The sequence below is a fragment of the Pinus tabuliformis genome, chromosome J (genome assembly GCF_031772625.1).
Source record: "Pinus tabuliformis cultivar Carrire ecotype Pingquan chromosome J, CPIR1, whole genome shotgun sequence".
Taxonomy (NCBI): Eukaryota; Viridiplantae; Streptophyta; class Pinopsida; order Pinales; family Pinaceae; genus Pinus; species Pinus tabuliformis.
Window position 1 is genome coordinate 1,599,619,063 of NC_142295.1, and position 14,264 is coordinate 1,599,633,326.

At 39.5% G+C, this 14,264-nt stretch overlaps 1 protein-coding gene across 1 annotated transcript; it reads left to right on the forward strand.

The window, feature by feature from the left end:
* Positions 1-3,871: 3,871 nt before the first annotated feature.
* LOC149233597 (uncharacterized) lies at positions 3,872-9,405 on the forward strand. The gene is made up of 3 exons (XM_089382237.1): positions 3,872-4,501; positions 5,239-6,680; positions 6,804-9,405. The coding sequence occupies exons 1-3, from the start codon at positions 3,872-3,874 to the stop codon at positions 9,403-9,405; spliced, it is 4,674 nt and encodes a 1,557-aa protein (XP_089238363.1).
* The last annotated feature ends 4,859 nt before the right edge of the window (positions 9,406-14,264 follow it).

Sequence of the window (14,264 nt, forward strand, 5' to 3'; positions counted from 1 at the left end):
GCATTTCTGTGGTAGCATTTGTCACATGACATCTGAAAATAACTTTCATAAAAGATTGGATCTATAACAATGCAATTTACTCCATAATCTCTCCACTAGTCACCTAACCATCCTGAAAATTGATTTCTTTGCATGGACCTAATTGATCCAAATTTTAATTTTGTATAATGGATTTCTTTATTTCCATCAACATTTAGGAGATCCCACCATTATTTTTGTAACCTGCAAAATTAAAAACAATGTCAGGAAAAATAATATTAGGTTTATTTTGTGGCCATAAGATATGAGAATTTTTGGTGATTGTCCAATCTGTGTTTTTGGTTCTGTTGATGAATAAATATCTGTGATAAATATTTCTTTGTCTTCCTCCTTCAGACCAGATCATTGCGATGTCATGGAAATTATTTTGTAATGCCTCTTCTGCTTGATGAGCTGCAACCATACTGCTAGTATACACCATATCATGGATCCAACGATTTCCTTTGGGAAATACTCTTCTTTCAGGCACTAGGTGTAAAATATCTGTATGTGGCTGTAGATCTACATCTAAGACTTTTGTTTGTCTTAGCTGCCAGGTTGGCTTCTAGTTCTCCTTGTATTCTTCCCAGCTTTGGTCCTCTTTGATAGTTCTGAGAACTTCTTGTTGATTATTTGGGTCCCATTCAGTAACAATAACAAAAACATGTTCTTGTTCTTGTGACTGGGTTTGTATGTATTCTCAGTTGAGAAAATCAGGTAGACAGTTGTCTTCTCCTTTGATGTGTTCCACTTCGAAATCAAAATTTGCAAAAAGGGCTTGCCATCTGGCGAATTTGGCTTCTCCAGCTTCTTGATATCTTTATTAAGCACCTTCTTAAGGGTAGACGCATCTGTCCTGAGAAGAAATGGTTTATTGACCAGATGGATCTCGAATTTGTCAATGCTATTCCATGCTGCTTTCACCTCTTTTTCTATAGTAGAATATATTTTCTCAGTGGGGTTCCATGTTCTTGAAGTGAACTGGATAACCTGTTCTTCATTATCTTTTTTCTGTTTTAATATACCCCCCCATCCGATGTTGCTGGCATCGGATTCTACAATCTTATAAGCTGCATCAAATATATACAGTATGGGAAGGTCTCTGACTTTGGCTTTAATCTTTTGAACTGCTCTGGTATGGAGTGGAGTCCAAGGTTCAGGATTTTTGCGCAGCCTTTGATTTAATAAGCTTATGTCCTTGGCGCAGTCTTGATAGAAATTACTTACGTAATTTAAACAACCAAGAAATCTTTGTAGCTGCGTCTTGTCTGTAATGATGTCTGGAAATTTGTTAGAGAATTCCAGAGCATGTTTTTGCAAGGAGATTTGGCCATTGAATATAGTATGGCCAAGAAATTTAATGGAAGTCTGAAAGACTTCGATTTTCTTTTTTCTTAATACAAGACCATTCCTTTTTATTGTATTTACAAAGGTCTGTATGTGTTTAAAATAATCTTGCAATTTTTTTGAAAAATAAGTATATCATCTATATACACAATCAGCCAATCGAAGAAGGGTTTAAATATAGAGTCCATCACCTTCTGGAACTTGGATGGTGCATGCTTTAGGCTGAAAGGCATTACATTCCATTCATAATGTCCGGCTAGGACACTGAAAGCTGTTTTAAATTTATCCTTCTCTGATATAGAAACTTTCCAAAATCCTGATTTCAGATCGAACTTGGAAAATATTTTTTCTCATGCTATTCTGCTTATCATATCTCCTTTGTGGGGAATTGGATATGTATTATCTACTAGTACTGAGTTCAAAGGCTTATAATTGATGACTAGCCTTGGGATGCCTCTGATTTGTTCTGCTCTTTTATTTACATAGAACCCATAACAATTCCACGGGCTCTCTGATTCTCTGATCAATTTCTTACTCAACAGATTCTTGATTTCTTTTTCGCAGAGATCACGATATTCCTTGTTCATCGGAATTGCCTTACTTTTACATGGCTTACCTGTATATTCTGTTTTATAGGGCAATTCAACACAATATTGCTTTCTGTGCCAAAAAGCATTTGGATCTTCTGCACAACATTCTTTCTCTATTTGTGCCTTTAATTATGAAATCTTCTTTTGTATTGTTGGTAAGCTTAGCTGTTGTGAGATATGAATGGTGGATTTCAGATCTTTTAGATCTGTTAGCTTTGATTCAGCTTTCTTTAGCTCTTCCATAGTCTGAACCATTGTCGAGACTCGTGGAGCTGAGACATATGGTAATTTAATTTTTCTTGGGCCATTCGAGGAGGTAGGAAGAGTAATAAAATATCCACCCTTATTATTTTTTGTTCTAAATGAACCATGTGGTTCAAATAACAGCAAAAAATATGTTACCTAAAATACAATCAACAGGGATGTCAACAACTGTATATTTTAATTTTATGCAGTGATTATCAAAGCACATAGATGACTTGGGAATTTCATACTTCAGCGTTTTACTTCCCAAGCCAATAACTTTTCTTTTTGCTGTCATCCAATATTTAGCAGGGATCACTTTTGTATTTAAAATATTTACGTCTTCTCCAGAATCAATAAGAGCAGTCAATTTGAACATTTGTCCCTGTATGCAAATATTTATTTGTACATGATGTTGCTGGTATTCGATGGCGAGTATCCTCATTCCTGAAAACCTAAAGCTATATCTTTTCTTCCTTCATAAATCTGTACGTTTGGCTTGTAAAATTCTTATGTATCATATTCTTCTATAGGATTTGCTTCATCAATAGATTTGCCTTTTTCTAATCTCACAATCTGAGATTTAAGAATAGAAATTTCAGATTTGAGATTATGAATTTCATGACTTACCTCCCCCAAGATAAGCGGACGAATTATGAATTATGAATTATATTTCCTTGCTCATCTTTGAGAAGCTGTTCTTCCATTTGTTTCATTAAAGCAGGAGAGGATTTTGTTTCCCACCATTTTGATAGTGTGCCTGTGAAACATGGTGTTATATGCTTAATTTGCAATTTTAATATCTTATCAGAAGCATAAAAATATTAATGGTACATACTACACAAATAAAATCCATGAACAATAATTCAAACACTTTTTTGAAAAAAAATAATTATATATATGTTATATATATTAATTCATATTTTTTTGATAGGTAAGAAATATGTAATAGATTTATATTTTAAACTATATATTTTTGTTAAATTTAAATTTATTTTATATTTTTATAATCAATATTTAATTATAAGTTAAACCTTTATAAACTACTATCCATTTTAATTAAAAATAATATACAAATTATTTAATAAAATAAATAAAACTTTTTGAAGTTATTAATAAATTTATTTTTCATTTCAATTAAATTATAAATATATAATAATTGATGATTTTTCATTTCATTTTTAATTATAAATATATAATAATTGATGATTTTTCATTTCATTTTTAATTATAAATATATAATAATTGATGATTTTTCATTTCATTTTTATATGGATAATAATTGATGATTTATTTTTTTAATAAAATTTAGTTATAATTTTTAAGAAATTTATTTGGAACTATTAACAAAATCATTTTTCTTTCAATTATATATATAAAATGGGTGGTTTTTCATTTTGCTTTTCTTTATATATATAAAATAATTGGTGATTTTTTAAGTAAAATTTATGTAATTTGTATGAAAAACAATTAATTATATATATTTTATATATATTAATTCATATTAATAAAACTTAATTAAAAAAAAATAAATTAGAATAATAAGAATGTATCGAACGATGTGAGGAGCGCGCGGAGCTGGATCGCGGGAGCGCTGAAGACTTGTGAGCAGCTGCAGCTTCGTCGCCTCGGCCTGGGCCGCGAGGCCTGCCTTTTGGGGCCTGGCCACCGCCATGGCCCATTCAGATCCATCTTCTGGGGATGCAGAGAAAGCTTTCTCTGATCTGGTAAAGTCTCTGCCCCCCGCCCGACCGAAACCAACAACTTCAAAATTTGTCAAGAAACTGGATATTCTCCAAGAAGTTCAGCTACCTCCATCTCTCCCTCGAATGGCAGCTTTATCTTTAGCAGAAAAAGGGCTCATAGGGCAGTTTACAGGCTTATGGCCTTCACCAAAGACAGTCCAGAGATGGGTGGAAAGGAATTGGTCTGATAAAACACAAGGAAAGATTTCGATTCGATTCTGTGGTAAAGGCTATTATACCTTTCATTTTGAAACCAAGGCAGACAAGGATCTGATATTCAGGAACGGGCCCTATTTTATGGACTCCCGAGGGTTATATCTGAACAAGTGGACTCCTGACTTCGACCTTGAACTAGATATTCCTAATGCGGTTCCGGTTTGGGTCCGTCTTCCCCATCTCCCCCTGCATTGTTGGGGAGATGATTCAGTCAAAGCAATAGGGAATGCAGTAGGTAAATACATTGACAGAAGCGAGCCTAAAGATAACATGCAAGCCTGTGCAAGGATTTGCGTAGAAGTGGACCTCGGGAAAGGCCTGCCAGAAGCCATCAAGCTGAAGGTGGATGACTGGAGCTACATACAGCAGCTGGACTACGAGCAAATACCCTTTAAATGTAAGGTATGTCACGAATACGGCCACTTTGCTAATAGATGCACTAAAATAACTAATCTTGAATCTGAGGATCAAGGAGGACAATGGGAAACTGTGAAAAAAAAGAAAGCAGCACCTCAGTCAAAACAAGATCCACCTTCTGAACAACCGGGCTCTTCCTCCCCCTGCCCCACCTCTCCTCCTTTCAATCCTCCTGGACCTTCCCATGAATCCTCTTTCCCCTCATCCTCCAACCCTTTCCTTATTTTATCCTCTGATGATCCTCAGACTGATCAGCCCTCTCTGGATCTGACCGATCCTCCCTTGATTTCTTCGATTCCCTCTCAGCCCCTCATTGATCCTCCCCCCCTCAGAACCACCAGAAGCTCTTCAAAAGACATTGGCGCCTCCAGCGATATCCACAAGAAGCCGGGACCAGGAAGAAAGTCAGCCAAGCAGCATCGGGAAGAAAGCACGCAAAAGGACATAGCCCTAGGGATCCAAACCCCTATGGACTCCTTCATTACAGGATCTCAAGAAAAAGAAACAGCAGGTAAAGACCATGAGAGGCGAGCACCTCCTCGCTCGAACGCCTCATGATGAAGCTTTTATCTTGGAACAGTAGGGGTATGGGGCACCCCTCTAAATCAGCTGCCCTACGAGATCTTCTTCAAACAAAAAGACCTGAAATTGTTCTGATACAGGAAACTAAGCAAAGTCAGAGCGAAATGCAAATAATTATAGATGCCCAAAAAAACTTTTCAGGGGCCAGTAGCAACTCCAGAGGAGCCTCTGGAGGAATCACAACCATGTGGAACAAGCAGTGCTGGGACTGCAAATCTTCTGTCCTCAATCAAAATTGGGTAAGGACCAACCTTAGTAACAAGGAAGAGAGCTGTGACTTCATCATTTATAATGTCTATATCCCCAATCATTACCGGGAAAAGGAACAGTGCTGGAAGGAACTGAAGGAAGACATAGACAACGAGCAGAACTCAAATGTTATTCTAGCTGGAGACTTCAATTTAATCCTCCATGCGAACGAGAAAAGAGGGGGCAACTTCACCTCCGATCCCTTCAGAAGACAGATGGAAGTGATAATGTCCGAACATGAACTGATGGATATCATCCCAAAAAATAGAAAATATACCTGGAATAATAGAAGGTTGGGGCCAGGCAATATTATGGAAAGACTGGACAGAATTTTGGTTAATGTCTCCCTCCTTTCTTCCTTTGCTGCAGGCCACACCAAAATTCTCAGTGTCACAGCTTCAGACCACTTTCCCATTCTCTTAACGCTGGACTCCCATTCTCAATTGGGACCAATCCCGTTCAGGTACAATCCTTTGTGGAGAGACAACGTTGAGGCCGAAGCTATCATAGAAGCAACCTGGAAGCACCATGTTGAAGGCTCTCCAAGCCATATTTGGGAAACAAAACTTAGAAACACAAGGAGAGCTCTCAAGGACTGGGCAAAAGTCAGCTATCAAGAGCCAGAAAAAATAAGAAAAAAAATACAGCAGGACTTGGAAGAAATCCATAAACAAATAGAGGACCATGGATTCACCCACCAGCTGAAAAGTAAAGAATGGGAAGCTCAAGGGCAGCTAATACAAATCAAGAGAGCGGAAGAAATCAAGTGGAGAATCAAATCGAGACAATTATGGCTGAAAGAAGGTGATAAAAATACGGCTTACTTCCATAAGCAAGCCACAGCCAGAAAAACAAGGAACAATGTAAACACTATAATTGATAGCCAAGGCAGTCAGCATAACGACCAAGAATCCATCAAAAGAGCTGCCTTCCTTCATTATAAAAACATCCTCACGGAAAATCAAGGAGATGTCGACTATTCGGCGCTTCTACAGCATCTACCGGAAAGAATCTCTCCAGAGGAGAATGACAGTCTAAATCGTGAAATAACAGAGGAGGAAATCGGAAAAGCTATCTGGACTTTACAACCAGACAAGTCACCAGGTCCAGACGGGTTCCCAATAAATTTTTACAGGGATCATTGGCATTTGATAAAAAAAGACCTTGCAAAAATGATGAAGGGAATCCAAAGAAAAAGGAAAATGGGGGGCTTCACAAACTCAACGTTCCTCGCCCTCATTCCTAAAGAAAATCGCCCCACTTCCTTCTCCAGGTTTCGACCTATTTCATTGTGTAACACCTCTTATAAGATCTTTACAAAAATTATAGCTGCTAGACTCCAACCCCTTCTCCCTTCCCTTATATCCGAAAATCAAGGAGGCTTCATGTCAAACAGGCAAATTCATGACACCATCACCTTGGTCCAAGAAGCTATTCATTCCAGCACATCAAGGCAGGAGAAAGGTTTCGTTCTTAAGCTTGACTTAGCCAATGCTTTTGATCGAGTAAGACACTCCTTCTTGTTTGCTGTCTTGAGGAAAATGGGATTCAATTCTGCCTTCATCAGCACCATTGCTGCTTGCATCTCAGGTCCCTGGATTTCGCCTCTCATAAATGGGCGCCCTTGCGAAGCATTTCAATCCTCAAGAGGGTTAAGGCAAGGTTGCCCTCTTTCCCCTTATCTTTTCATCATTATGGCTGAATCATTTAGCAGCACTTTAGATCACAACAGAAGAGTTGGCCTCATCTCTGGTATCAAGTTTGGAAACGGAGTGAAGAATATCAATCACTCACAATTTGCTGACGACACTCTGCTCATTGGAGGGGCTTCCACTACTATTGCAAGGCGCTTCAAGATCCTTCTCGATCAATTCATGGAGTACTCAGGGGGAGAGGTCAACTTTCAAAAAAGCTGCATCTATGGATGGAATATCTCCAATCAAACAGCTCACAGCATAGCTAACATTTTTGGAGTTGCCTACAAAGCAAACTGGGACCACTTCACCTACCTTGGGATGCCGGTCACCATGGGCTCTCTAAAAGCCACTACCTGGAATGAAATAATAGACAAAGTCAAAAGGAAGGTCCAACAATGGGGAACTCAATGGCTTAACCCAGCAGGCAGATTAATTTTGCTCAAATCAGGTATCTCCTCCTTACCTCTATATCGATTCACTCTTTACCAAGCTCCTGCCACTTTTTACTATAAGCTGGAAATTGCCCTCCGCAACTTCTTATGGCAAGGAGGGAAAAAAGAAAAAAATAGATTCAATTTGGTCAGTTGGAAAAGCGTAATCCAATCACAAGATAGAGGTGGACTGGGAATTAGAGCCCCTAAAATTCTAAATCTCGCTTTTGGGATCAAAATGGCTTGGAGGTTAATTAATGAACCAAAAGCCTGGTGGAAACAGGTCATTGAAAGCAAATACCTCTCCGACAAAAGGCAAAGACTTCTTGAAATTGATATTCCCAGTAGAGATTCTACTAAAATTTGGCACCTCTGTAAGAAAGCAATTCCCATCCTCAATCAAAACATCTCAAAGATCCCTGGGGGAGGGAACAGTATCAATTATGCCACTGATAAGATAATGGGTCTCCAACCTCTAAACACAGTCGAAGAAGCCATTCCCTTCATCCTCCATCTTAATAGCAAAGGCATTCAGAGGCTTGATCAAATATCAAAATGGGATGCTGATACAGGAGCCTGGATTAGTTGGGAATTTCCAGTTATCCCCTCAAATCTAGAATCAAGCTTCCAAGCCCTTCAAAAAAACCTCCAGAACAGAGCACCCATTAAAAAAGGAGCAGCAGATGGATTTCGATGGGATCCCACGGGCTCAAGCTACACCATCAAGTCCGGCTATCAATTTATCTGCAACAGCACCTATCAGACTCCTATCTGGAATCAATGGAGAACAATATGGAAATCTGAGGCCATTCCCAAGGTTAAATTTTTCATATGGCTGTTGTTAAAAGGCAAAGTCCTCACTTCTGAAAATTTAAGAAAGAGAGGGATACATGGACCTTCAATTTGCCCCAATTGCTGCTCAGCAGAGGAAACCATCTACCACCTATTCCTCGATTGTCCCTTCGCGAAGAGATGCTGGATCAACTTGTCCAACTTGGGCAATATAACATGGCAACCTCATCAGAACATTGCAGAGGCAATTCAAGAATGGAGAAGGAACTGCCCATGGAAAGATAAAAGGAGCAAGATTGTCAAAAGAACTTGGGATATCATACCTCACAATCTTCTATGGAAAATTTGGCTCACAAGAAATAAAAAAATCTTCCAAAGCAAAGAGAGTAATGTTCGGATGACATGCAACAAGGCCCACATCTTGGCGCAGGAGACAATTGCAGCAAAACACACAGGGAAAATCAAAGCAGCAGATTACTCAATTGAGGAGAGGTCAATTATCAGGCATATTCTAGGCCATCCAGGACATCAACAGGATACTCAGAGAACTGATAGACAGCATCAGGATCAAACCAGGGAGTGGGAAATCAGACTTCCAAACCAGGACTATAAGAGGTGGATCCAGAGTAGCAATTGTCCAATTTTATACTTTGATGGTGCCTCAAAGTCCAACCCAGGACCAGCAGGCGCGGGAGGAGTTATTCTAAATGAATCAGGAGAAGAAATCTGCAGCTATGAATGGAACCTGGGAAAAAAAACAAACAACAACGCAGAGGCCTTAGCTCTCTATCAAGGTTTGTTGCAATTAAAAAACCTGGGTATTAGAAAAGCACTAGTATTTGGAGACTCTTCTATAATTATTGGCCTCATGAATCATAACCAGAGATCACCGAACAGCAGCCTTCAGCAACATATTCGACGCATTAAACTCCTCCTCAAATACTTTGAAAACATCAGACTCTACCATATCCTTCGCACGCTCAACGTGGAAGCTGATAAGCATGCGAATAACGCAGTTGGAAAACAGGAAGGTGCGTTGAGGCACAACAACAGAGATACCTTCCAACCTCTGCCATGACACAGGCAAATCCTGACATTGCCCAGATTCGCAGGTCCATCAAGCATGCGAAGGGCATGGCTTCAACAGCATCAGGACATTTTGCAGAGAGCACGAAATGCACAAGCAGTCTTATCCAAGCATCGATTCAAAGAATAATCTACTACCCAAGGAAAGCCAATCAACTCAGTGCCGGCCGGAAGATCGAAAACACTGCATCAGTAGATCGCCAAAGAGATCTCGGAAAATATCTCATCACTACCGAGGGTCCGGCTCCTGCTAGGCACCCAGGCTATCGGTGGATTCACTCCATAAATATGGGCAGAGGCAAGCCAAGATTTGTCATTCACTGCTATGCGAAAGAGCAGCTACACTGGCTTGATGAAGGCGCTCTCGTTCAGAGTCGAAGAAAAAACCAGTCTCTGGTATTGTCTCTTCCTGCTCTGTTTAACTTTCCTCTAATTTCTGTCGTGGTGTTTTTCAGGAGTAGTCTCTGCGGGGCGGCTAGTCTAGCTGTTCCACCCTCTCTTCACTCTTTGCTTTCTTCTCATCGCCTCTGCCAACCGCCTTCCATCTTCCCCTCTTGCCCCTTCAGCAAGTTTTCCTCTGTTCCATCCTCCCTCTTCTTCGTCGTTCTTCCTTCTGGCTTGCGCGCCTTTGCCCCGCCCCTTCTATCCTCCTCCCTTGTCGCTCAGAAAGCGGGATCTGCTATCTCCCCGGACAGCGTCTTCAATTTCCGTCTGCAAGATATCATCTCCAAAATCTCCCTAATCTCTCCCGCCTTCTGGACTCTTTTCCCATTTTGCATCCTCCTTTCCATGGCGCGCAGTGAGGATTGTCTGCACTGTGCTGACCTTCAATTTGAGCTGGAAGAAATAAGGACTCAGCAGTCACTGATAGAGGAAAAACAGGGTCTGCTTGCTGCAAGGTTAGAAGAGCATGACAGGCGTCTTGATGAGCACAGTAGGAGACTTTATGAACAGGACCGCATCAACACGGAGAAGTATAAAGCAGAAATCCAGCTTTTCATGCACAGGGTGTCCTCTCTCCGAGAGCAATTTGAGCAGCTCTCAAATCGCTGTGGCCATGTCGAGGAATCGCTCGCCATTCTGAAATCCTGGCTGGAAAAGAACACCATCGTCACCAGCTCCTCCAGCGCAAATCATGGAGCCAAAGATGAGAATCCAGAAGAATCAACAGCAAGACACATTCAACACATAATGATTGACTGAATGAAAATCAAATGTATCTTTTTGTTATCCTCCTTTATTAGAATCTATACTAGTGCCATCTCTAGCAGTAGTAGGGAAAAAAGTAGTCTAAGGATCAAGGGGGCAGCCTCATTTTGTAAACCCCTTGCCTCCTCTCAATCTGCGAACTCTATGTACAAAGAGGAATTTAGACCCTCGTTTTTTTTCAGAATATAATACATAGCAACCGACTTTTTCAAAAAAAATAAAAATAAAACTTAATTAACAATATAGTAAATTATAAACCTTGCAACATAACATTAAAAGTAAAATTTATTTAAACCTAGGCATGGAACCCGATCACATAGGGGCTCGTGGTTCTGGCCTTACCCCACCATAAGGTGTGCTCTACCATGGGTCCCTCCATAAATTCGAGCCTAAGAATACCATACCATATGTTCAATTCAATATATAATTAATATATTATATGTGGGCATACATCCACAACCTTATATACTAAGGTTTAATTAAATGAAGGCCCATGTTATATATATTAATTTACATTAATAAAACTTGATCAAAATTATAGTAAACTTTAAACCTTGCGACCTAACATTACAAGTAAAATTTATTTAAATCTAGGTGTGGAACCCGACCACACAAGGGCTCGTGGTTCCTGCCATATGCCACCATAAGGCGGGCTCTATTGTGAGCTCCTCCATATATTCACATCTAAGACTACCATACCATATGTTTAATCCAATATATAATTAATATATTATATGCGGGCCTACACCCACAATCTTATATACCAATTTTTAATTAAACAAAGGCCCAAACCCTAGTTAATCCAATGGTGGCAGGGCATCACAAAAAAATACTGAGATTAAATGAATCACTCCCCTCCCCCACTGACATCATAAAGGGGGTCCACAATCAAAGTTCCAACTTCGGGTTCCACTCCTCCCATTCGACGAATATCTTACCTCGGGATTTTTTTACATATAAGATCAAATGCAGACTTCCCCTCCCTCACTGATGTCATGGGGGCTGCTGCTCTGTAATCAACATTCCAACTCCCTCCTCACAGTTTTAGTTCCAGTTATGACATTGAATTCGCCACCCTCATGGAATGCTGAAATCTCCACATAAATGTTGCAGCCCTCCACCTTGTAACATTCGTGGCTCGGTTCCTAGCCACTGTGGCCACATTTTGTAATTCTATAACTTCCCATGACTCTGCCTGGAGTTTCGCAGGCTCATCATGCACCTCTCTGAAGCCACAATGTAACCATATATAAATATAATCCATTTACATAATAAATCTATCTCCCAATGCTAATAGAATGAAACATTTCATACATGGAAATACATTACGACTATATTAATCTTTACCATGCTCGCATGCATACATACATACATACATACATACATACATACATACATACATACATACACACACACATATATATATATATATATATATATATATATATCTAATGTGGTTCACAGACACTGGGTGGCCGCTACATCCATGAGAAAATCCAGGCAAATCAACCCAAAGGGATCTACTCGTTGACCAAACTAGGAAGGCCTAACCCAAGGGCATCGAGGAGATTTGACCCCATGACCTTTCCATTGGCAAGGTACTTAGCAACGATAACTCGACCGATTGAGATATCCCTTGGGGCTAATATATATATATATATATATATGACCTCATCCGGTTAATCCTGTACTTATCCTTAGTAACCATTTATATGCCTTCCTTGACACATGTATACTGGTTATGTAGTGAATTTACATTATTCATGTCAATGGGGTTTTGACAGACATTTGATAGCAAAACTATAACTTTTCAATTATGTTATGGATTTGGTCCATTCCAGCCCCAAAAACATCAAGTCTAATCTATAATTTTATTAGACTTTGCCAGATATCCTTTATTGACATATGCTCTAGGAAATGACAAGATTTCTTTTACTTCCACCATATATCCCTTTGTCAAACATATGTTGGTCAACCTATAAATTTCAGCCCAACTTAGGCTCAATGATGTAACTTGCTCTTATACCAATCTGTAGTGTCCTTGACCCCCAACTAGGAAACACGAACCAACTACACTGCATAATTTCCTTTAAATTAATTATGGAAGCATGCATACTATGTTTTGTCGTAAATATTTAGCCCACCTCAACAATAATTTAATTATGGAATGCATCTCTACATGCTATGAAAACATGGTGCATTGTGCTTAATTTTCAATTTAAATATCTCAACGAATGCATACAAATATTAATTGTACATACTGCAAAAATAAAATCCATGAATAGTAATTCAAACACTTATCTATTGAAAGAATCTGGCTGGCCGCGATCTCTCCATGTTCCTCCCATCCATATACCATGTGGTTCATAAGCTCAACCATTGGTCACCCCCAAGTTGGGACAACAAATCAATAAGAAATAGTTGGCTATCAACAATAAACCCAAGTTACGACACCAACCCCAATATCCTCAACCTCCCATCACAAGCTCATGTTCCCTTGATCGGCACCCAAGTGGTGTAGCTCAAGTCCCCTTGGTGGTTCCCACCTTTTAGGGAATCTTACGGTTGATCGGAATAGTATCATCCTACAATGTTAGGAGCTATGTTGTTGTTTGGTGTCCAAGTGCCAAAAATTGAACCGAAATCCCCACAATCGGTTCCAGAGCCCCAACTAGAATGCACCAACTATCTCCAACTGAATTCCCCACAGTAAATCCATGGCACCAAGCCATAATTAGGGCCAAAAAATGATCCAGAATCTTTTGCTTATAGATGTATGAAAAAATTACATGCATAAATTGTATCTTAAACATAGAAATTTAATGTGCACATGAGAGAAGAGGAGGGCCTGGAGATGTAGTCCAAATTGGACGAACTCCGTTATCAAGTCTCTTGTCTTCTTTCATTCTTTTATGTGTTTCTCCTCTTCTCTCATGTGCACATTAAATTTCTATGGTTAAGCTACAATTTATGCATGTAATTCTTTCATACATCTATAAGAAAAATATTCTGGATCAAGTGGTATCAGAGCAGGTCTTTGTATATGTGAATTGCATGTTTGTATGCTAACAAGAAACATGCTCCGAAGAGGCGAAGGGAAACTGAAGTCTTTCGATCCTGAAGCAGGGCGTGCACATCGAAGGAGAAACATGGCAGATGAAGAGGCTCATATGAAGAGGAGCTCAATTTATGCAGAACCTTCTATACAATGGCAGAAAATGTCGGCTAGTTGCTTTCAAGGCTGGAGAAAGAAGAAGGGAAAAAGGCAGAAGAACAAGGTTCAGTGCATGGAAATGGTGAAGAAGAACCCCCTCCTTCTTCTTCCACGAGTGAAATTTCTTCTTCCTCTCATCACCATCATCGTAGAAATTCAAGGGATGCATCGAAGAAACCTTTCTTTAAATTAGATGTAAAATTTGATCTTCCCATGTTTAACGGTGAAAGTAATGCAGAAAAGATTAATATCTGGATTAGGCAAATTGAAATCTACTGCTGGATTCAGCAGATCAAAGAGGACGACGCAAAGATTTAGCTGGCCTCTCTTCGGCTGAGTAGCATTACTCTCATCTGGTGGGAGAGTAAATTGCGAAGCAGTAAGAGTGTGCGTAATCTTCTTTCCTCATGGCCTAGTTTCATTTCTGC